Below are 22,911 nucleotides of genomic sequence, written 5' to 3' on the forward strand. Positions count from 1 at the left end.
ACATAACAGTTGATAAACCAGGCATGTCAAATCAGTAGGCAAACACGTAATAGGCGGCCAGGCACATCCAGTCGGTGACAAGACATGTCCAGTCGTTGGACAGGCATGAATGTGGTCAGGCATGTATTTAGTGTAATACATATTCAAGGTGTTGGCTAGACACGTCCAGTTGGTTAAGCATTTCCAGATTGAGGTCAGGCTAACATGATCAGTTACTGGCCATAAAAGCACATCCAGTGGGTGACAAGACGTATCCATTTGGAAGTTAAGCCTTTCTGTTAAGTAGCCAGGCACGTAATCGACGTCCAGGTGCTTTCAGTTTGTGGCCTACATGACCAGTTATCAGTTAGGCATGCCCAGTCAGCAACAAGGCACGACCAGTTGGTGGCCAGGCATGTATTCGACAGTCAGACACGTCCAGTAGGTGTCAATACGCACCCAGTCGGTAGCCAGGCGCATCCTGTAGGGGGTCAAACAAATCCAGTCAGTAGCCAAAAATTATTTTTTCAACGATACTTGACGAATATATTAAACAGTTCATGTACAAAATCATACGCATATGCTAAGCATCTCCGAACCAAGAGGTTTCATTCACCGATATGTGACCAACATTTTAAACAGGCCATGTTCAATGTCACGTCAATATACCACTCATCTCCGAACCATAAGGCCAATCATGTCCTAAGCAAAGACATAGATTCTCATTCGTTATCAAAAAACAAGCACATATGGAAGAAAATTCGACTTGGTGTGATACGATCTCGTCACAGGAATACAATCTTGCCAATATGCGATAGGCTCCAAAGTACCATCGGCACTAAGAGCTCTAATGCTCCAATTGGCTAACAGTTCCAAGTGCTCCAAAGCTACAAATTCTCCAATTGCTACAACAGCTCCAACTGCTCAAACAGCTCTACGTGCTACAATTGCTCTAAAAGCCCCAAGTGCTCCAACTGCTCCAAGTGCTCCAAGAGCTCCAAGTGCTCCAATGCTCAAAGAGCTCCAAAGCCCCAAAGTACGATCTGCTCCAAGAGCTTCAAATTTCCAATGGCTCCAAGACCTCCAATGCTCCATCATCCATTGGCTCCAAAAGTCATTGCTTCAATTGCTCTAATAGGCTCCAACCGCTCCAAAGTTCCATCAACTCCAAGTGCTCCAAATGCTCCAACATCTCCAAAGTACCAATTGCTTCAAGAGCTCCAATGTTCCAATTGCCCCAAAACCACCAATGCTCCAACATCCATTGGCTCCAAAAGTCATTGCCCCAATTTGTGCCGTTTCAGTGCTACTTTCATGCACAAATGTACGATTGACTTAATTTTACGAAATTTTTAAACCTTTTTTACTTTATCTTCCATATGATGTCCCACTGTTTTTTTTTTTTCTTTTTTTTTTTTTTCGATTCATTCAGTCGAGTGTACCGACAGGTTAGTTTGTTTAGCAGTCTAGTGCTCCCAACGCCGTTCCCAGCGATTAAGACTAAGATTTGCTGGTGACATGCTGGGCCAGCGATCGTCTCTTCTGGACCCTGCTAGGCGTCACGCGTCGAGCTGTTCACCCTAGACGGTAGCGTGACTAGAAAAGCTGTTCTCTGCTTCCAAATATGCTAACTCCTCTTCTTGGAGCTGTGCTGAAGTTAGCTGCCCCTCTCACAAAACGGTGTTCCGTTCATCAGCCCAACAACACGTATCGTCGTGTCGAACCAGCCTGTTCCCAGGCCGGGTCAGTCACCGGTTGTAACCCCCCCCCCCCCCCTTTTTTTTTTCTTCCGGGCCACGCCAATGCCCGGGAGGAAAGCCACAGCCCCTCACGTCCCCGATGGCTGCCATCCTGCATCCTCACGACATCTCGCGGGAGTTTCGCCAACTGCCGGGCATACTCCCTCGCCCCTCCGCCAGAGAACAGCATAGTCCCCTCCTATCCAAGCCAGGCCTTAAGGATCGACTTGCATCCAAGTCGAGAGGTTGTTCAGGGCTTGTAGTTCCGTGCGCACTCGCCAGGATGCGCTAGAGTGCGGCTACTCCAATCGGAATCTTTCGGGTTCCCTTCGGGTTTTCCGAAGCCCCTCCCCTGGACAGGCGATCAAAGGCAGTTTTAATTAGGCGAGCCGGTGCCATTTTTGACGATTCGGCGGGCAGCACGCGAGTCATTTTGAGGAATTTTTGAGTCTATTTTGAGTCCAAAATGGTCTCTGTGACGTTAGAGAGGTCGGTCATTGACCCGGCATCTCACATCTCAGCCAAGAAACCTGTTCTCGGAGCCCCATTTACACACTACTGGTACCTATTATAAACCTATAAACCTATTATAAACAAAATAATATAAATAATAAATAATATAAACTACTACAATTATTATTTTTTGCTATATTCAATCCTTAAAGGTTTAAAATAGGGTAAGTATGCTTTTAAGTTAAATAATTATATCTTTGATTTTAATAAAGGTAATAAATTATATAGGTACTAATAATAAACATACAAAATATACCAACCACAATTAACCTTAGGGAAAGTATGGTTATATGATCAATAATTATATCTCTGAAATAAATTAAGCATAGTAAATTTTTTAGGGTGCCAATAATTAACATACAAATATTATCAACCAACAATTTTACCAGTTTGCTAATTTCAAACCTTAAGATTTGTAATAGGGTTAATTTTTGATTTTAAAACAAAAATCTAACACTTTTAAGTTCAATTAGAATAAGAAGTTAGAAACTAAAAATACACTTGCATCTAGAGTTACTTAGCTTATTTTGCCTTTTATTATAATTAGTGTTTTAAGGGGAGTGAATATAAGGTAATTCTCCATTAAGTAAAAAAAAATTGTTTCTCAAAAACTAACTAAGTAAGATGTAAATTGATGACAAAAATAATAAACTATAAAATTACTAGCGGACCCAACCGACGTTCTGTTCAAACGTTTTAAATTTGAAAATTTACAGGAAATTTCCCTGAATCTAATCGCAGCGTCATCTGCCGGGTCGAACTGAAATTACTATAATTACTATAAGATACTATAAATGTTATAATGTTATAATTTATTTTACAAATTTATATTTTTATTTTCAAAGAGACATCAATACGTCATAAGTTGCATAGAATAAAATGAGAACTAACAATTTAAAATTGTAGGTTAAGTTGATTATTATTGAATGCACGTCTATACATAATTAAAAGTAATGAAAAATTGTGTTAAATACTCACTTTGATACTGCACCTTACATATTTTGCACAATGTATATTTTTTATTACATTTTAATATGTAGAATAAAATGAGAACTGACAATTTAAATTTGGAGGTTAAGTTGATTGGTATTGAATTCAAGTGTATACATAATTAAAATCACGAAAAATCATGTAAAATACTCACTTCAATACTGCACCTCACAAATTTGCACCTATATTTTTAATTACACTTAAAAATGTTATTTCAATAAATAATAATTTAATAATCTCAATAACCAATTCTATTTTAATGTAATAACAACAATTCATAAAATCCATCCAAAGATTAACAACACATAAATAAATACACAACACAGACATATATATACTGTAAACCTAAACCATTCAAAGATCAACAACAATTTATAAATAAAAAATTAATTAAATAAACATTTTCCAGTGGACCAAATTGTGAATCTAAACCATCCTCGAATCCCCGTGAACTCACACAAAAAATTTCATCAAAATCGGTCCAGCCGTCTAGGAGGAGTTCAGTGACATACACACGCACACAAGAAATATATATATAAAGATAAAGATTATTTAACTTATGTGGAAGATTCCTCCCCTGAGGGGTGTTTAGGGGTTAAGTTTGGTTAAAGAAAAAAATGCATTTTTCCGAATCTACTATATTAAAGGTTTAGAAATTAAGAATAACAACTAAGCGTATAGAGTTACAAATGGTATTTTTTTAAGTTTTCTGGATTTCTTTTTTTAACGGTGTGAAAAGAGAATAAAATATGTTTTAATATAAAAATTTCATATCTCCGTACCAAACAAAGCCGGATTTAAAAATCTTAGCATTAATAATGTAAATAATTAACTACGTAAGTACTTTGTGTCTATTTGTTTAGAAAAAAAGTTTGGATTTAGTCACATACGTATCTTTAAATGGTAAGATTCTAGCGATGTTCTGAAATTGCGTGAGCGAAGCCTCAGGTTTTAAGCTAGTATTAAATAAAGATGTCACATGACAAAGTATAATGGCATTCAGAGCTTAATACTAACACTGCACTTGTGTAAATGTTTATTGCAATGGATGATTGTAGCTCGTAAGATTGATCTACCTCAAGTTCAACTGTTATGTTTAACACTACATTGTGCTTGTGAAATTGAAATTTTGATTGTGTCAGGTTTTTTTACTTGTCTTAATAGTTATAACTAGAGATCCGGAAATTTTGTGGGTTCCTTTAATGACAAGTTGTTGTGCCGCAAATGAGTGATTTTCTTAGCACCATCTCATGTTTTTATTTATTCGTACTTTTGATCGGTGTTCAGGGGCTTGCATTTAATCTTTTATATATAATTTTTAATCCAATGGGGCCATTATTATTTAAGCATTAGGTAGTTGTTCCGCTCACTCCTAGCGCTACGCTGCTGGTAGTGCTACGTTAGCAGCATGTTGGATTTTCCCCGCCTGCCAGCACGTACAACATCAAGTGCCCAGCGCAGGCACTGCGTCTTTCATTATATCCGGGCTCCCATTCCCGTCATGCCAGACACTCCCTGCATCCTAGTCTTGTCTCCCATTTTGTCACCATTTATTTATTTTTTCTTACTGACAGGACTTAGCGACTACTACCCTTGCCGTTCACCCCGTGCAAGACCTGTCTGACTGTCCTCGAACTAAATTAAGGCCTCTGATTGTCCTGGTTTTCTCCACCAGGGAGTACCACCTATCGGCACCACCTCTAATTCTACTCAAACACAACCCCTCCCTCCCCCTCCACCCCCCCCCCCCCACCCCCAATTCATAGTTTTACCTACTGTATGCCACATTGCGCCGCTCTTCAGCGCAATGCCCTCTCTGTTGACCAAAGTTGAAACTATTAAGCCCCACCCCCTTCCTGGCTCTGGGACTGTCTTTAACTATGCGAGCCACGACCTCCCTCCGGGGAGTCTCTCGGTAACCTCACGGAAGGTCGGATCCATGTTTCTTGTTTGCATTTTCTTTGTGTCAGAAGTGTCTCTGGAGAGAACAAGAGTTGTAGTTCCAAGAGAAAAAGGGAGCTAATTTTCCTTTTTATTTTATTTCATATAAAGATGTAGTGTTTAAGATTAATTTTCTGTGGTTGTGTCGCACCTTGTTGCCTACGATGCAGTGCTTTCTTGGCCTACCAGGGATGTAGCTTCTGGGTTTTCCCCACAGCGGTAAGTGGAACTTTACTCTCTATGCTAAACCCTAAATATCTAGCTTGGTTTGGTTTGCAGCTCATGTTTATTCGTTAGTTTCTTTGTTTTCTACCACTGCTCGGTTTGGTTTTTGACTGTGGGGTTTTCCCGGTATGAGAGATGGCAGCACCTTTTCGCATCAGCTTTCTTCCCTTCTGGGCTGCCTTTCCCGTGTCACCTTCACAGACTCCTGAAGATGCGCGTCTTCTCTACTGGTCGCGGTTGCCTGTGCACTGCCACTGCTTTGAGGCCCTTGCATTGGCTGGTGTGCAGCAGCTAAGTTCCAAAGGAATGTGATTTCTTTATAATTTTAAAGAACATTTTAAAATCAACCTCGATCTCTCTTATGAAAATTGTAGTCTAATGACATTAAGCAATTAATTCATTAAGTGCATTTTAAAATTTAATATTTACAGTAACTGTCCAGATTTGTTAGTTAATAAGTAATAAAATACATTATATTTTTTATGAAATTAACTGAAACAATTTACCTAACTACAAAATGTTTGTGATACCTTAAAGTAACTTACAAAAAACAAATGTTTCTAAACCTAACTTATTAAAAAATAACAGACAAACCAGGTGATACCTGGTTGTTATTTACTATTAGTTATTTTCTTCTCCTAGTGTTACGATCCACAAGTTGCTGACCTGATTAACAGTCGGTAGCTGTAAATTCTACTTTATTTCATTACTTCCACCTCTGAGGTGTCTACATAATTCATAGTTTTATTTGTGGATTATAACCAGCACATATTTCTTGCAATTTTATAAGAATGATATAACTATATAATTATAAATATGGAATTAGTGGGACACAATAAACTCTGTACACTTGAAGTTTTTGAACTGTCTTCAATTGGTCCACAGTTGCTCTGACATGCCTCAAGGACCAAGGCAGTCTAAACCAATAGCAAACCAACAACATCTGGGTGATTAAATTACATTCAGGTCATGTCTTCTCTTAAGGACAGCAGCCAACGAACGAGTGATTTAGACTTGACATAGAACATCAATATAAAGTCTAGGCTGCTGGTCATTGTACCCCACATTTTCCACGTCTCTAGTTATAACAAATTAAATTTTTTATTCCAAGCTTTTGGTGATATTCAGGAAAGGCTAGTTTTATAAGTGTTGAGGGAGATTAGTCTCCGTGCGCCACCTTGTTTTTTTTTTGTTGTAATTTGAATTTTTATCCTTATGTTGTTTGTAAAAAGTTTTTAATCACGGGAAATAAATTATATATTTCCAAGATATAAAACCAGTTTTATTTTTGGTAATTATTAACAGTTTCCTGTTTATAATCGCTAGGAGAAAAATGTATCATTTTACGTAGATAAAAGCCACAGAGGTCGATCAGTCAAAACACTCCCCTCCCAGCAAGGCAATCTGGGTTCAATTGCTGGAAGGGTTGATGGCATGGTGGACGTTGCCGTGAACCAGGAAGTTTTCTTGAGGTGCACCCCACCATCCCATTTCACATTCATTCTTTTAAAGCTCCATTATCATCTCACTACTCTTATAGTCTCTAATGACCCAGATGTCGACAAGACAGCCTTAATTAATTTATAACCCACTCAGCTATGACTAACATAGTAACTACCCCAGTTCATGAAAATTAACTTGAACGTGCGTCCAAAGCTAGATCCTTTTTTTTTTTCGTGAGCCATATTGCAGCTGAGGCTAAATATTTGAACAATCCAAGATGGCTGGGACTAATCCCCCTTACTGAAACATTTTTTTTTGTGCATGGAATAATGTGTAGATTCCTTAATGTTCATGTTTCTGTTTTGACAATTGATTGAAGCTGTGAATCCTCAGAGGCTGAGCCCCGTGTGGTTGCCGGCGAAGCATGATGCTGCTGCGGCAGCTGGGGCGGAGGGGGAGGGGGGCGGCGAGCAGCTGCAGCTGACGCAGAGCGCGTCCCAGGAGGACCTGGAGAAGCTGGAGGCGTGCGCACGGTCGTGGACGGAGCTCCAGGAACATGCGCAGGACGTGCACGAGCTCTTCCAGGAGTTTGCGCGCGTCGTCAAGGTCAGCACCCACCGGGCCGGGCTCTCTTTCTGTGTGGTGGCCTATTTGCCTCACGTAAAGTGAGAAATGTGGCTGTTGTCAGCAATAGAACCCTTTAGGACCACGGTAAGGGGATGTGATATGAACATATAGCCCCTAAACACCTTTAGCAACCTCTGCCTCCTCATAGCACCGATGGCCCTGCCTCAGTCATCCCCGTGTGTCTGGATGGGCTGAATCTGTGTGCAACAGTAGATGCAATTGAAATCTTTCTGTGGGGTTTGACTACTGAGCCTCCATGGCTGTCAGACCCAAAAGTCTTGGTTCACTGTGAGAACTCGGTGCACTGCTGGTGCGATTGGATTCACCCAGGCCCTGATCAACTGTAAACTCCTTGGGCCATGTTACTTGGAGTCGGAATATCCGAGGTAGCCCGAGGTGATTCACGTATTCCGATCGCAGTGCCAGCGATTAGCGTTAGCTGGAGCGAAAGGTCTGAACTTGCAAGTGCCATGTTAAATTGGTAGTAGTGCAGGTCGATCCTGGAAGAGAAAGGTTTCTTGCTGAGATTTTCTCTATCAGCCCAGGATCGGATATGGTAATAAGGCTCGCACTGGGCAGTGGTGCTCCTGTTGCTTGGAGCATGCTCGGAGGAATCCCCATCCCAGCGGAGAGCTGGCGTTACAACTCTGCTACTAGCCTGGACAGCTAGTAGATGATGGATAGGCTTCCACCGGATCACTGGTTCTCTGGGTGACAGAGCTGGCACCAGTGGCATTGAATTAGTTATATGTTCTATGGACTTGGTCAGCTATCTGGTTAGCTGTGATGATGATGGGGTCGCCTCCTAGCCTCTTGTCATAGCTGGGTCTCTAACCATCTTCCTGATTGCGATGAAATGACGTACCCATTGTCGGAAAGGGCGCAATGCCTAAGGTTGGGCTAACAAACCAAAAGTCCAACTTGTATGTTTTCTCCGCCCATCATTCTGTTAATACTCCCTTCTCATCTAATCACCCCTCGTGGCCTCTAATGACAGCACTTATTCATTCGTTCATGTGTAATTACTGTGTGCAGCTCGACATGATACTCTTATACATAACTTGGTAACTAGAAACGTAACTTCATGATTGGGGGAATGTTTAAGTATGTATATAAGAAACTCCACAAGCTTTGGCAGGTATGTACATAATATTTTGGGGATGAAGGAGGAGACAAAGGAAGAATACATTGTTAGTACTTCCTGTACACTTGTTGGAATCATTTCTTAAATCAGTATACACATTTGGATAGAAAAAATCTAGGCAAACACTTTTAAGCGTATCAAATGTAGAATTTTTTTTTTTTGCCTGAAGACACTGGTGTACAAGCAGACCTGTAATATTATGACTGAAGGCTAGGCACAACTTCTATTTCACTTCATTATCAAGTTTAAACTCTCTGTGTCAAACATAAAAGCTTCTACACGTACTAAAGAATACAAGGAATATCATTTAGTGGAAACAGGTTAGCTGAATCATATAAATAGTTCATGCTTATTTTGAGTTTCAGGGAAATATGCGTGTATTGTACAGTTAATGAGGAAAGCTGTTGAACTATTTGTGAGAGCACAGAAAATATTTAATTTTGTTTGGTGCACACTTGTTATGGTGGCAGGCTGCTTGATTATGTACCTATATTAAAATGCTGACTTCATCAATTACTGACATGTGTTGGCCTCTTCCATTACTGCATCAGCATTTATATTAAATGCTAATATCTGTTAAAAAATTACAAGAAGAAATATTGCTGAACAGAAATTTTTCTCTTGTTCTCCTTACAGCCACATTACTTGGTGATATGTAGTTCACCAACATCTGCATGAATAATAAAAATGAGCTGTGTATTTTTTTTTTGCAGGAACAGAAGAACACAGTTGACGATATCGAAGCGAATGTGGAGGAATCAGCTGAAAATGTTTCTGCCGGAGTGACAAGTATTTACAAAGCTGCGAGGTATAAGTCAGCAATGTATCCTGTGGCTGGAGCGCTGTTGGGCGGCTGTTTGGGAGGGCCGGTGGGTCTTCTGGCAGGTCTGAAGCTGGGTGGTCTTGCTGCTGTCGGCTGTGGGTTACTGGGTACGTACTGGCGTAATATCAGTTTGATAATCATAGGACATTCATGTAAGGTGCATCATTTTCAGTATTTGAAAGGAAAAATATTTTAATTAATTCTTATAGTATGTTAGCACTTGTTAACATCATAGCAGTGATCTCATCATTATCTGTTTAACTAACTCTAGTTGTCTGCATCTGTTGCCCTGTCGTGGTACCACTAACTTTGCTTAATTAATTTCTATCTTCATCATATCTTTATTTGTGATGTGTTTATCCACATTCCTGTTGGTCTTCAAATGTGTCACCTATTTTACATCCCTCCTGAATATTCCTGTTTTGTGGTCATTTTCACAGAGTACCTTTTATTCATGGTATTCATGTTACATTTGCATGAATATAATTATTTATTATAATTGTGACATGTTACCTACGGCTAGATGTCTTAAATGGTTGGCACATATCAAAACATTAATGCAAACAACATAAACATTGACACATAGCCAAGGTAATTAGAGTAAATGAGGTAAGCCATTCCCGCTCACTGCGCATTCATTGGCTGGAGGCGTGGAGGATGGTGACGCGCAGAAGTTGCTCGGCTAGCTCAGCAGTACGCTGCCATAAAATAAACTCGTCATTATGAACGAACTAAAAGCTCCAAAACAAATCATTTTTTTAGGTTCTTTTCCTTAATGTTCATAGCCTCTAATGGTTAAGTTTTAAATACCTCATACACTATAATACAGCAGAAAAAAAAATGTCACAGTAATTTTAAGGTTTGGCACGTGAATTGGTACAATGTTCGTTATCGACAAAAATTAATTTTTTGATGATACTAAAAAAGGTAATGTAAGCATATGAAATGTGGATTAAGGTTCAAATATCAAGAAAACATTTACTAATCATTGGTAGATATAGCCGTTCGCTCAGAATTGTCTTTATGTTTTCGGGTTCCACGTGTGCTCACACTTGCACAATGGTAATTGCTTCAGAAAAACTGTCTAATAAAATGCTCTTGGTTTTTAGCATATTTCCTAAGGAATATATGTTAAGGAGATTATGTTTGTATGCAGGTCTCGGTGTGTGTGTGTGAATGTAAGTGTCTGTGTGTATGTGTGAGAATGAATATATATATATAATGTTATAACACTACAGTCTGTATAAGCCAGTGACAAAAATTATAAAATCATTAGTTTTGAGTGTGTGTGTATGTATGTATATGTATGTGTATATATATATACATACACACACACACACACACACACACTCACTCAAAACTTATGATTTTATAATTTTTGTCACTTTCTTATGCTGCCTGTAATGTGTTATAACATTCACACTACCAAAGGTTTTGAAGGTTCAGAAACAACACCTAAAAATTTAGTTTGTCATGTTTAGTAACTGACTTTATAAATAAATGGAAGACATATGTAAACTCTAATTTTCGCGAGCAGAGGCTGTACTTATAACGTTTCAAGCTCAATATTGTAGTAGCTCTATGAGCCTGTGTTTAATGGCAATGGCTTAGTTGATAAAGTATGAAAAGGAAACAATGAGAAGCAAGGTTTTTAATTTTTTTTTTCACAAACAGGAATAAGTTTTTCGAACTTATTGTTTAGAATTTTAAAAAAAAGTTCTCTTTGATCATAATCTGTGATTTAAAAATTCTTTGTAACAATGATGTTAACTAAGATTATTGTGCAAAAATTTATAAAAATGATCGTGACCACATCATAAATGTTTGTTTTTTGGAAATAAACATATTATATGGCTCAGTGATTCATAAATACACAATGATGTTAAAGTATTATCACAATTGAAATTAAGGGGCATCATTATAGACAGCAGGTTTGGAAGCCATATCCATTTTGCATATGCAAGAACGTGTGGATTAGTATTTGGTGAGTGAGTTTAAAATGAAATACCATTTCAAATGCTTTATAGATTCTAGATTACATACAAACCAATTAATTTTAGATATATAGAGGTAAATAAATAAACACTTATAGGACAATGTCAGCAGGGTTCTGCTAGTACATATGTGGTATATTTAATGAGAGCAAGAGTTCTATTAGCAATTGATATTTATTGAGTCAATATAATATATATAGAAAAAGTTTATAATCAAAATGAGAGAGAGCTGGTATTTTCTAGTGGCAGTGGATTTTTTATAGTTCAGTTCAACCAAGTTTGAGTAACACCATTCAACAATAGCAAGGATATATCTCTGAATTAAATAATAATCATGTACAGAAGTAACAGTACTGGAAATTTTAAGTTCATCAGCAAACAAAATATCAGCAGAGTAGTTTCATTATTTAATTATATCATCTATGAATATATTAAAAAGAAGTGTCAAATTGGAATAACATAAAGCTATTTATAGAGAGAGACATTGAAATTTTTATTAATTACGATTTTATGATTTACTATCAAAGGCCTTTGCTAGATCAAGAGATTGTGAGTTTTAAAGTTATGCTGTTTATGAAGTTAGCATTTTGTTTGTTATAGTAAAAAGCTTTCAATTTTCAGAATTTTTTGTGGTTTGTATTTTTTGTTTACCATGATAATGTGGTGTGTGTTAGGTTTCACCGGGGGACACATCCTGAAGAAACGCCAGCATGAAGACAATGACAACAGTGTGGAAATGGTGAACTGCCAACACACCCGCAACATGAAGGGTTCTGTTTCACTGCCTCACATTGTTGGTGCTCACACGTCGAGTGGCTCTCCCAAGAAAGAATTGTAACTGTCTGGCTTTCAAAATATTTTCTTGGGAAAATGTTTGCAGTTTGTAATAACAGACTTGTTTTTTTGTTTTTAAAATTACTTTGTGCCTCAACTATAACTGATTGCTTTAAACTTTAAGGTAAGGCACTGCACTGCAACTTTTTATTTTTAACTAAATTTTAGTAAATTATTTTATATTTTGTATGTTTTTTTTTTTTCACTTGGCATTTTTTAAGTAGAAGTAGTAAAACTACCTTTCCTTCTTGAAAAATAACAAGTATTAACTGCTTATATTATTGGGAACATGGTGCAATACTTTAATTAGAGTTGCTCAAACAGTTTTATTTATCACTTTTTGAAGACAAAAAACATTGGAGATTGGATTTTTGTATTTTTAGGTTTTTTTGAAATTGCAGACACTGACAATGTTATGGGATTGTAATTGCAGATATAAGTCTAAACAACTCTTGTAAAAATTAGCTTTCTGCATCCCTTCCACTTGTAAGTCAGATAAAGTGGAAATCTTGTGCATAAATGTATGGTATGAGCATGACGTTTGAAACTGTCTCGTCAGAACTCTGACCACTGTGCTCTTTTTGACACAGTTTATTCCTGGCTATGTAAAGACGTGCGGCAGTGTATGCAGTATCAGAGCAGCACTTGGTTGCTCACATCTCACATTTGGGCAGAATTGCAACTAGATATACAACAGCTTCAGTGCTGATGGGAAGTGTGAGTCATGTTTGATGGCCTTTGTGAGCACCGATCTTTGCCACTCTGATTATTTTCACAAGCAGTGGCCCTAAGCCAACAGTTTGTTGATTAGTGTGAGATTCTGGGTTCAAACTAGGTCATGTTAGTATGTTTAAATATGGTTCTGGAAATCCATACCTCCTTGAAACCACATTAGACTTACCCTTTGACACTTTTCCCATGATGAGAGTAGTTTTTGTATTAAATAATGACAGTGTTACACATAAGACATCTCTTCAAAATCATATCTCATTGGTATAAGCACCGTGTGGTAAAGCATTAAAAATCAGTAAAGCTTAGCATTGTATTATTAGCCACAGGAGTGAGATCATTGTGTTATTTCTGTTGTGGAAAAGCAAGCCGCTTGCGTGCTAGTGAGATTAAAATCAGTTGAATTATGACCGATTGCATCAAGATGTTCTCAGTCCAAGATCCTGTTTAACATGTTAGCAAAGCATGCAAGATAAAGCTCGAGTTCATCGATGATACTTGTAATAACGTTTGGGTTTTTTTTATTTGATTGCAGTATTGTGCCTTTAATAATGTAGCATGTTCGTATGCATCATTTTTCCGTAATCCTAAATCGTGATACGTCTAAAGCCTGATGGTGGTTATTTAGTAGCTGCACTTTTATTTTTATGTAGTTCTGTTTTTTTGTCCTTATTTAGGGCCACTAACATGTGTTTAAAGTACATGCATGTTCAGCATTCTTCTGAAGTCTTTTTGCATTGTGATACAATAGTATACATTTTTTTTAAATATTGGGAATAAAATTACATAGGTATTTGATGAATTTCAGCTACATGTTACCTTATTGTTGAAAAACAATGTTAATAACCTCAAAGACTATGTACTATATACGTAGTGTCATTTGTATAAAATACTTTATACAATTAAGGATTCATGTTCTCATTGAAACTCATGAATATGAACCTTGCTAATACAGAACTCAGGTAGGAAGTATTTTCACAGCCTTATAAATCTAGTATAAATTTCAATGCTAAGTATTTTTTTTTCCAAAATGTGATTAATATGTGATATGCGATTGTTTCTTGCATCAAGTGTGTGTGGTTTTCTATTTATTGTTGCTGTGTTAAATATATATATATATTTTTTTAATGGCTTGTCCAAGATTTTAACTACGATATTTAGTATTTATTATGTAGGTACGATTTGTATCCTTTCATTACTATTGTATTTACCTGTGTTCAATATTTGTACAGGGAAAGTTCTTTAATCCATCTACTTCTGGACCATGCCTTTTACAGTTAGCGATTTTGCCATATTATTGAATTTGAATATAGTTTTAGTGGGTGTACCAAAAAAAAAGTCAATATTCAATTAATTAATGATATTTAAAGCATGTAGTGATAAGCTGTTCTATTGTAATAAAAAAAATTGGTTGTCTGTAAAGTCGGTATACGGACGATAGTTTAACGTGACGTCATAACAAAACATTGATGAAATGATTGCATACTTTTATGAATAAAATTGAATCATTTTTATTGAATTATCACTATTTTGTATGGATACAAAGAAGGAGTGAAATGAAATCTACAATTAAATTCATAAATTTACTTTTATTTGCACTCATAAATTCAAATATGTTTATTACTTTAACGAAGAGATTATTTTATCTATAACTTGTATTGCAAAATAAGAACGGTGATATCTCCTTAAGTATTTGGAATTTCTTATCTCTGCGGGGTTTAATGAAAAGAGGAAGTTAAAGAGCATAGAATAAAAGTATTTTCGGAATTTTAAAATTTTTTTTAACAAATATCACCCAACTATGAAAATTAAAAAATTTGATGTCTCCAAAGTATTTGGAATTTCTTATCTCCGCCGGGTTTAATGAAAAGAGGAAGTGAAAGAGCATATAAAAGTATTTTCGGATTTTTAACATTTATTTTCGCAAATATCGCTAAACTACATATTTACCGACATGCCCATGAATTTCATCACTATTTCTTCAACACCAATTCACCCCTCAAGTTGAAAACAGTTAAGTAAGAGCTAGGTATTTTGTTGTGCTTGAAAAACGCATATTTAAATGGGGCCCCCTTGACGCATTCGGAGTGCTGCCCCTGTAGTTCGAAATGAGCTAAGAGAAAATAAAACTAAATGTGGAACTGCCTGTGATGATCTTGCAGTCTTCGTCCGGTCGTGTTAAGAGATGATGACGGCAGCTTCATCCACACAGGTGCTGATGAAGGTGGGATGCCAGGAAGAGTACATTTTCCCTGCGCACGTCATTGGCTCATTGCATCTACCCTTAAGTCTAACCTACACTTTGACTGGTGAATCTCCAGAGATATTATTTCTCAACTCCCATAAAGTAACAGTTTAATTCCACTGAATGCACTAAGGAAAGTTTTGTTAGAAAAGGGTTAGCTCACAAAGCTTTCAATATTAAACTATTTTGCCGTCTTAAAAAATATAGTGAAAGGCTTCAATCCAGCACATTCTGTAATCCAGCACCAATCAAGCCATCTGGGGTTCGATTTTTTCAGGTGGATTCTGGCTGTTGACTTTGGTTGCCAGGTGGCATTACTGTTCTGCTGATGTTTTTAGTTTTCTCAGAGTTTATAGTTATTATCAGTTGTCATTTCAGTACAGTATAATGGGTTACATTTCAAATATCACGGGTACATTTCCATTATTGCTTTTTGATGACGAGTAATGCTGATATGTATTTTTTTTCTATGAGTAGCTTTTAACAATTTGTTTTAAATTCTATTGGGCTATATAATAATCTTTCTGTGACTTTCCTGATAAAACTATTTTGATGTTCAGTAATCCGATATAGCTGAGGTCGCGAATGTGCCGGATGAAAGACCGTGTACTGCAGTTTCAAAGTTTCTTTTTGCACTGTGAAAGTGAATTAAAATGTTTTCTTCTTATATTTGATTTGTGTTATTTTACTTTAATTTTGTGTGTTAGTAAATCAACTTTGTTTACAAAACCTAAAGTAAGGTAGTGAAGTAAAATATGAAAATATTTTTTTGTATATGAATTTCAAAACAAACTGTATTTCACGCAAGGGATTTTTTTTCCCTCCCCTCCATTTTTGAAAGATTGCTTATTTGGTTGCACATTAAATTCTTGTATCAGAAACAAAAGGGAATATTTGCACTTATAAAAAAATTAAAAATCAGCCACCTTGTACTTACTTTTGTTTATAAAATGTTTTAAGTTTCAGTGGTTTGTGTAGTCCATTTAAAGTTTTAAAATTTACATATATGTGTGTGTAAATGTATATATATGTACGCTAGCTATTTATTATAAAAAGGAACAAATGGTGCTCAAACTTTTCTGTACTAAAATGTAAGTGTGCGATAATATTTGAAATGTTAAGACTGTTAACCTCATAATTTTTTTTTTTAAGTCATACAGCAAAGGATCTATAATCAGGCAGTTAGGTATCACAGCCTTGCCGGATCATCGAACATCAATGTAGTTTTAACAGGAACACTAATAAAAAATTTTAAATAGTAAATATTTTTTAAAAAATGTTGTAATATGCTGTTCCATGGCAATAAAAAGTACACATGAGCGTCACTGTTCAAAATAAGTGTCTGATGTCATGCTACATCAAGTTTAATAGATGCCCAAATCCATCTGAAAATTTGAATGCAAGCTGTTCTGTCTGTGCCAGATTACAGAATGGGCCTACTGAAGAATGCCCGAATAAAGAGCACACTATCTACCATCCTATATATAGATACAGCAGAACCTCATTTTTACATATTTCAAGGGACCAGGAAAAAAATATGTAAAAAACGGAAAATGAGGGAAATGTTCAAATTTTTTTTATCATCTCACTTTATGGGAAACAATAAGAAAATATATAACACACTAAATAATATGTCAGAGACTGTTACATTTTTATATATTAACTATAACTTCACTATATCACATAATTAAAATTATAAATATATCCAATATCGCCGTTCTTCATTATTGCTGCAAGTTAAACATGATTTGCTGTTCTTGTGTAAGAGATGAGAATGTTGAAGCTTCTTGATATAGCCACTTGGTGCTGAAATTTTATAACACAATTGATTTTTGAACTTTGTATTTAATTACGTGTTAAAGTTTTATTAATTTCAGATTTTTTGAGAAATAATACTATAAAATCGATAGCTACCACCATCAATATAATTGTTTACGTTGAGTAATAGAAGTTAAATTGCCATTGCATTGTTTGGATATTCATTGCAGCCATTTGACTTTTCAGAATGTTTCTAATGTGTTAAAATGAACATCGCCGAATATGCACGAAGACGCCATATTTATAGGAAACTCGTACATTGCTTAAAACGTATTTTAATAATGGAACAGTAATCCGCTCTTTTGTGTATTTAAAATGTGAGTTTTCACCTTTATTTTCATGCATAATACATTTAAGATTAAAGGGGAATGCTAAGAAAAGTACTTATTAATTTTCATGTTTATGTCACCATACGTTTGGTTCATGGCCGTATGATGTACAATAGCACGTGGCACAAAAAAAAAAGTAAGTTTTTACAATGGCGAACAAAGCTGTGGTGACCATACACTCATGCAGTAAAGCTGGACTCCCAATCATCCGTTTCATCCGTCCATCACCTGTATGTCCATCAATTTCGGTCCGTTATTTCTCTCGGCAGTTATTACGACTCTCAACCATCCGCCATCCGTCTGTCCGTCAATATTCTAAAATATCAGTGTTACAACTTTCCGCCACATATTTTCTCAATTGTAGGTAAACTTTTGGTGAAAATAATTTACTTGGGATATTTAACTTTTGTTTTTATGAATGTGATAATAAGTTGACAGGCGGGAACTGTGCTTTGACAAGTGGATTAAACGGGTGCCTTCTTAAAAATAACGTTAGTAATCCCAGCAATAAATAAAATTATGCTTCTTTTATTACTGCGTCAAAGGAAACAGAAAGAAGCTATTTCTAACCAGGCTTTTTCCCTCAGTTGCTAATCCCGATATTCTTTGCTATATATATTATACAAATGCTCCCTTTCCCGGACGTAATTTATCAGCATTTCTTCCGAAAAGCTCATTCTGATAAGCAATCTTTACCGTTATTATGACAATAATAATCGGTCAATACGACACAGACTTCTATATATTGCAAATTAAAAAAATCTAACACTGTTTTCGGAAAGTCGTATTGAAGACGATCGACTTAACAAGGCGGTGGACCATCCGTTGGTCCGTCAAAAGCTAAAGCTTGGCAAGGTTTTGACGGCCGGACGGAAGGAATTTTTCGGGCCATCTGATTGGCTGCAGGTCACGTGATTGACGGACGGATGAAACGGGTGATTGGGAGTCCAGCTTAACACTTAATAATTAAACTTCACGCTATTCATTTTGAGAATTTATTGTTTTCTCTAAATTTTCCTATGGTTTTCCATGAAATACAGCACTAATTCTACGTAAACAGTGGGAAATGCTTTTGCACAAGGCGGGAAAAGAATGCATTATTAGTATAGGGAAATTGACAGTGCATGTAAAAAAATACGTTAATCGCGGGAATTTGTATATCGCGGGTACGTAAAAATGAGGTTATACTGTAGTTATTTTGCTGCATGCTGCCAGCGTGGTGCACATGTTAGCACCGTAACCCAGTAGCTGGAAATATTCCTTCCACTCAATAAATAACTTAACAGATTCCAGTTCTGAATCAGTTCTAATTTGTCACATTAATGTGATGTGGCTTGACATCATACCCGACACTGACAGAGGGGGACGAGTGTATCGAGGTGTGTCTCAGATTGCCAGTTGTTTCAATCTGTCAGTGGGGAGATGTGTTTCATTATCTTCTTCTTAGTGTTACTTATTTAATGTTTGTACTTGTTGGCTCACAATCAACTACAAAAAATGTGTCAATAATAGTGTACACACACAATAATTTTTTTTTAGCTTTTTGTTAATGTAAATTACAAATAAAAATTGATATACTCTTATCCAGGTGTATTGTTGTTAAGTTTATCAACTGTCTTACAACGGTTCACGTAAAAAATATTTACGTAATAGTAATTTTATGGCTATTATGAACGGATGCATAGCTGGGTTGTTTCCCTAAGTAGTTCATATTATTTCAAGGCTGTATGAATGCATGCATGTATAGAAATACCTGCTTAAACAAACCATACATACATGCATATCTTACTTTTAAATCCACATTACAACCTTTTCCTTGAACTTTAATCTCTGGCTCTTCACCTGCACATATGCGAGCTCTTCATTGTGTTTGCTTTATAATGTTTCCTGACATTTTTAAGTTGAAATTTGTAACTGTTAACCAGGCAATAACTGCCTGCTTCAAAATTAATTTCTTCTGTCTTACGTTTTCTTGCCCTGAAGCAGATTGCGATCTGTGAAACCTTTTAGATTATGCAAGTGTTTTCTTACACTTATTGTATTTTGTTTCATAAATCATAAATCTGAAATTGTTTTACACAGTGCTACGTTTTTCCTGTTGAAATTTGTGCAGCAGAATCAGCAAAATATTCAAGCATTGGATGCATCAGGAATACCTGTAAACAAAAAGATTAATTGTAACTATGGTAAAAATAACTCAATGTGATGGAGTTCGGCCTACAAAATAAAGGCTTGAATGTATGTTGCACATAGTCAAATCTTGATTTTATGGACACTCAAAGTTACCAAAAAAAAGTCAGTATTAAATATTAGTCAGAAAAAAATAAAACAGTAAAATTGGACCCCATTTGATTCCGCTTAGCATTGTTATTGTATCAAAATGGCTAATTTTGCTAAGGGTGTCTGACACATATAAGTTCATCATTTAGAATTTACTTTAAATTTTAAATAATCCATTTTTAGACAGTTTACATTACAGTAAGTCCTCGGTTTACGTCGGGGTTACGTTCCTGAAAACCGCGACGTAAATAGAAACGACGCAAAATGAGCCATGTTTCATGCCACCGGCCGACCACGGCCCAAGGTCGGCCGGAAGCGCTGGCATACAGACGTGACAACGGGCAATTTTATCAGCAAATTACAACCGACAGCGTGGGAAACAAGTCCAACTAGTACTTCTCAGCTTTATAGAATGGTTATTTAACCAGCTGCTTTATTACCTTTATTGATTGAAATATAAAAACAGATATATAGTCGTTTGGAAGACATCTTATGAAGAAAAAATCATAAATTGCAGTGAGCTGATACTGTAGGCCTACTACAAACACATTTAATCACGATAAAGTTAACAACGGCACGTTTAAAACTCCGGCCAACTCAATGATATCATAGCGACTTAAGTGTAGAGCTGTAGCAAACCGTATGTATTCGTTACTGAGTAACGGGTGCGGCATCTAGTAACGAGTAACGAAACGTTACACACGAATTCATTTCGTTACTCGCATTTTTCGTATGTTTTACGCATGCGCGCGCTTATTCGTTACAAAGAACGATGTTTGTTTATTAAGAAAAGTATAATTTGGAAATTCGTCGTCCAAGTTTTTTACTGTTTATTAAAGGTATTGTGTGTGTAGACAAAGTTTGAGATTGGAACAGAAACAACGTAAGAAAGTATTTTTTACAAATTATAAATATGTATGTTTTTGTTTTTTTTTATCGCGTATTTTCACGTTTTTTGTTCTTATCTTAAAAGAGATATTATAATAAAGCTGCTCTAATGAGATTTTATTGTTTCTTGGTTAACAAAAGCTGTTAATTATCAAATACTTTTAATTGTTTATATTAAATTTATTATTATTCACGCGACGTCATACTGTACGCGTACTCGATTCGTTGCTGTTACATAACATAGCATGTTATGCGGTATCAGAAGTAACGAGTAACGATACGAAAGTAACGAGTACTAATTGTTATAGTAACGAATACATACGGGTACACTTTTTTTAGTTACTTTTACACCTCTACTGAAGTGCCAAGGAGTTGGACGAAAAGGGGTAGGAGAAAATGCTGTGTCGTTGCGGGAAGTAGATAACACTTCTACGTGCGAGATACATGGGTGGCCGAGCGGGCGGGCTGGTAGTATTGCATCACCGCGCGGAGAGCAGCGGAGAGCAGGAAGCGTCCCTCATGATGTATGATAAGATAAGGCGGTGAACGTGTAGCTTACGCTACATAGCATAAATTAACTACCGAAGGAAAAAAAGAATTATAAACGAATTATATACGGTGTTTTGGTTAAAATAAAGATTTACGGTCATTGTAAACGACGTTATTGTGAATCGGCGACAACTTAAATTGAAACATGAGTACTCAAACATTAGCGACGTTAATCCGAAACGACGTAAATCGGTACGACGTAAATAGAGGACTTACTGTATTAGATTTTTTTTCATACCCATTACGAAAACTATATGAATTGGAGAATGGAAACTTTTCTGGCAAAATGTCTACACTAGTAGCTGCTTCTATCATTATCATCACTTATGTAAGAGATATTGCAGTGTCACCTAATGCTTACCAATGTTTTGAATTGAAGTCTCTGCATTGCCCTGAGCTTGCTGCAAATCCAGTTCCTCTGCACTGCACAGAGGAGTATTGATAGGAAAGGTGAGGTCAAACTGACTGTAGTCTGCAACGTAGCTCCTCCTCTCCTTGTCATATATGACAAGGGGACAGAACCGGTGCCCCCACCGGATCTCTTCTGGGATGTAAGACGTTTTTGCCTGCACCCTCTGATCAGTCGAGTCCATCGTACCTTCCAAGACCACCATTATCTCTAAATTTGCTCTTGCCAAATCATGAGCCGACATTTCGTACAGCGGACTGTTTTTATCTATGACGTGCACAACTTGCTCGGGCCAGAGCAGGTAGAATTGTGTTTTTGTCTGCTTGTGCAAGACGCTGAGCTCAGTCCTCACCGGAGACAGCACTTCTCCCTCCGGAGTCAAGTTGCTGACGACCAGTTGCATGGAGACGTTGCATTCGATGATGTTGGACTTGCGCAAGTCACCGATGCGAACCACCAGGCACAATTTGCCGTACCTCATGCACACGACCGCGTGGTGGCCGAAGAGCAACGTGTTGGTGCGTTGCTTTGGGCGTATCAGTTTAGCAAACACGATACCGACGAACACGGCCTGGATGGTGACGCCGACGATCGCCTGCATGCACATGAGGAACACTGCCTCGGGACACTCCTCCGTGGGCATCCTCGCGCCGAAACCGGTCGTGTGCTGGTTCTCCATACTCAGCATGAAGATGGAGGTGAAGTTGTAGATGCCGGTGACGCAAGGGGTCCAGCCCGTCTCGGCCTGGAAGGGGGGCAAATGCCCCGGCTCGAGGTCCCCGTGGGCATACAGACTTATCCACCACAGAACGGCAAAGAGAAACCAGCTGCTGAAGAAGCTCGCATTCAGTATCAGCAGCACCCATCGCCATTTCATGTCCACCAACGTGGTGATGAAGTCTCGCAGGTAGCGAGCATCAATCACTCCCCAGTTCTTTGGGTGCACGTTGCATTCACCAGACTTCAGAATCCTGCGAGGCTGGGTTGAACACATCTGAACCTCCACATAACGGGTCTTGCTGAAAAAATATACACTAAGGTCAAAAAATTTGAAATTTTTTTATTATTTTTGTAAATGTTAAGCTTAGAATGTAAAAAAAATATATTTATAAAAAAATTTAAATTTCTTAGTACACATTAGTTTTTAGTTTTACTCTTTTTACAAACCTACACCTTAAAAATGTAGCATTTACAGTTTTACAGAGATATCAGCTTTTTCACATGCAATTTTGGTTGTGCTTCTGTTCATTATACTGTTTATTTAAAATTTGTATTTTCAATATAGAGTGAAATTTTAACTGACTTACATTTATGTTTCTAAAAACTGAAATTACCCTGAAACCTCTCTCACTTGTTCCCATAAAGCCTGCCAAACTGCACGATGTGAAGGCTCTCATGGACTACCTGGAAAG

General features: G+C 37.0%; 2 protein-coding genes across 5 annotated transcripts in view; one reads left to right on the top strand and one right to left on the bottom strand.

Moving 5' to 3' along the window:
• LOC134544027 (syntaxin-17) overlaps positions 1 to 19,142 on the top strand; it is a 41,632-nt gene extending 22,490 nt beyond the window's left edge. The window contains exons 3-5 of the mRNA XM_063388444.1: positions 7,210 to 7,436; positions 9,315 to 9,531; positions 12,093 to 19,142. Of these exons, the coding sequence (XP_063244514.1) occupies positions 7,210 to 7,436; positions 9,315 to 9,531; positions 12,093 to 12,256 (608 nt within the window). The 3' untranslated portion in view covers positions 12,257 to 19,142. The remainder of the gene's footprint in view (positions 1 to 7,209; positions 7,437 to 9,314; positions 9,532 to 12,092) is intronic.
• A 253-nt stretch (positions 19,143 to 19,395) lies between these two features.
• LOC134543991 (ATP-sensitive inward rectifier potassium channel 8-like) overlaps positions 19,396 to 22,911 on the bottom strand; it is a 45,598-nt gene continuing 42,082 nt past the window's right edge. For all 4 annotated transcript variants that reach the window (XM_063388439.1, XM_063388442.1, XM_063388441.1 and 1 more), the window contains 2 exons: positions 21,452 to 22,518; positions 19,396 to 19,529 (listed from right to left, as the gene is read on the bottom strand). In XM_063388439.1, coding sequence (XP_063244509.1) covers positions 19,504 to 19,529; positions 21,452 to 22,518 — 1,093 coding nt within the window. In that variant the 3' untranslated portion in view covers positions 19,396 to 19,503. The remainder of the gene's footprint in view (positions 19,530 to 21,451; positions 22,519 to 22,911) is intronic.

This window comes from Bacillus rossius, chromosome 1, assembly GCF_032445375.1.
Source record: "Bacillus rossius redtenbacheri isolate Brsri chromosome 1, Brsri_v3, whole genome shotgun sequence".
Classification (NCBI taxonomy): Eukaryota; Metazoa; Arthropoda; class Insecta; order Phasmatodea; family Bacillidae; genus Bacillus; species Bacillus rossius.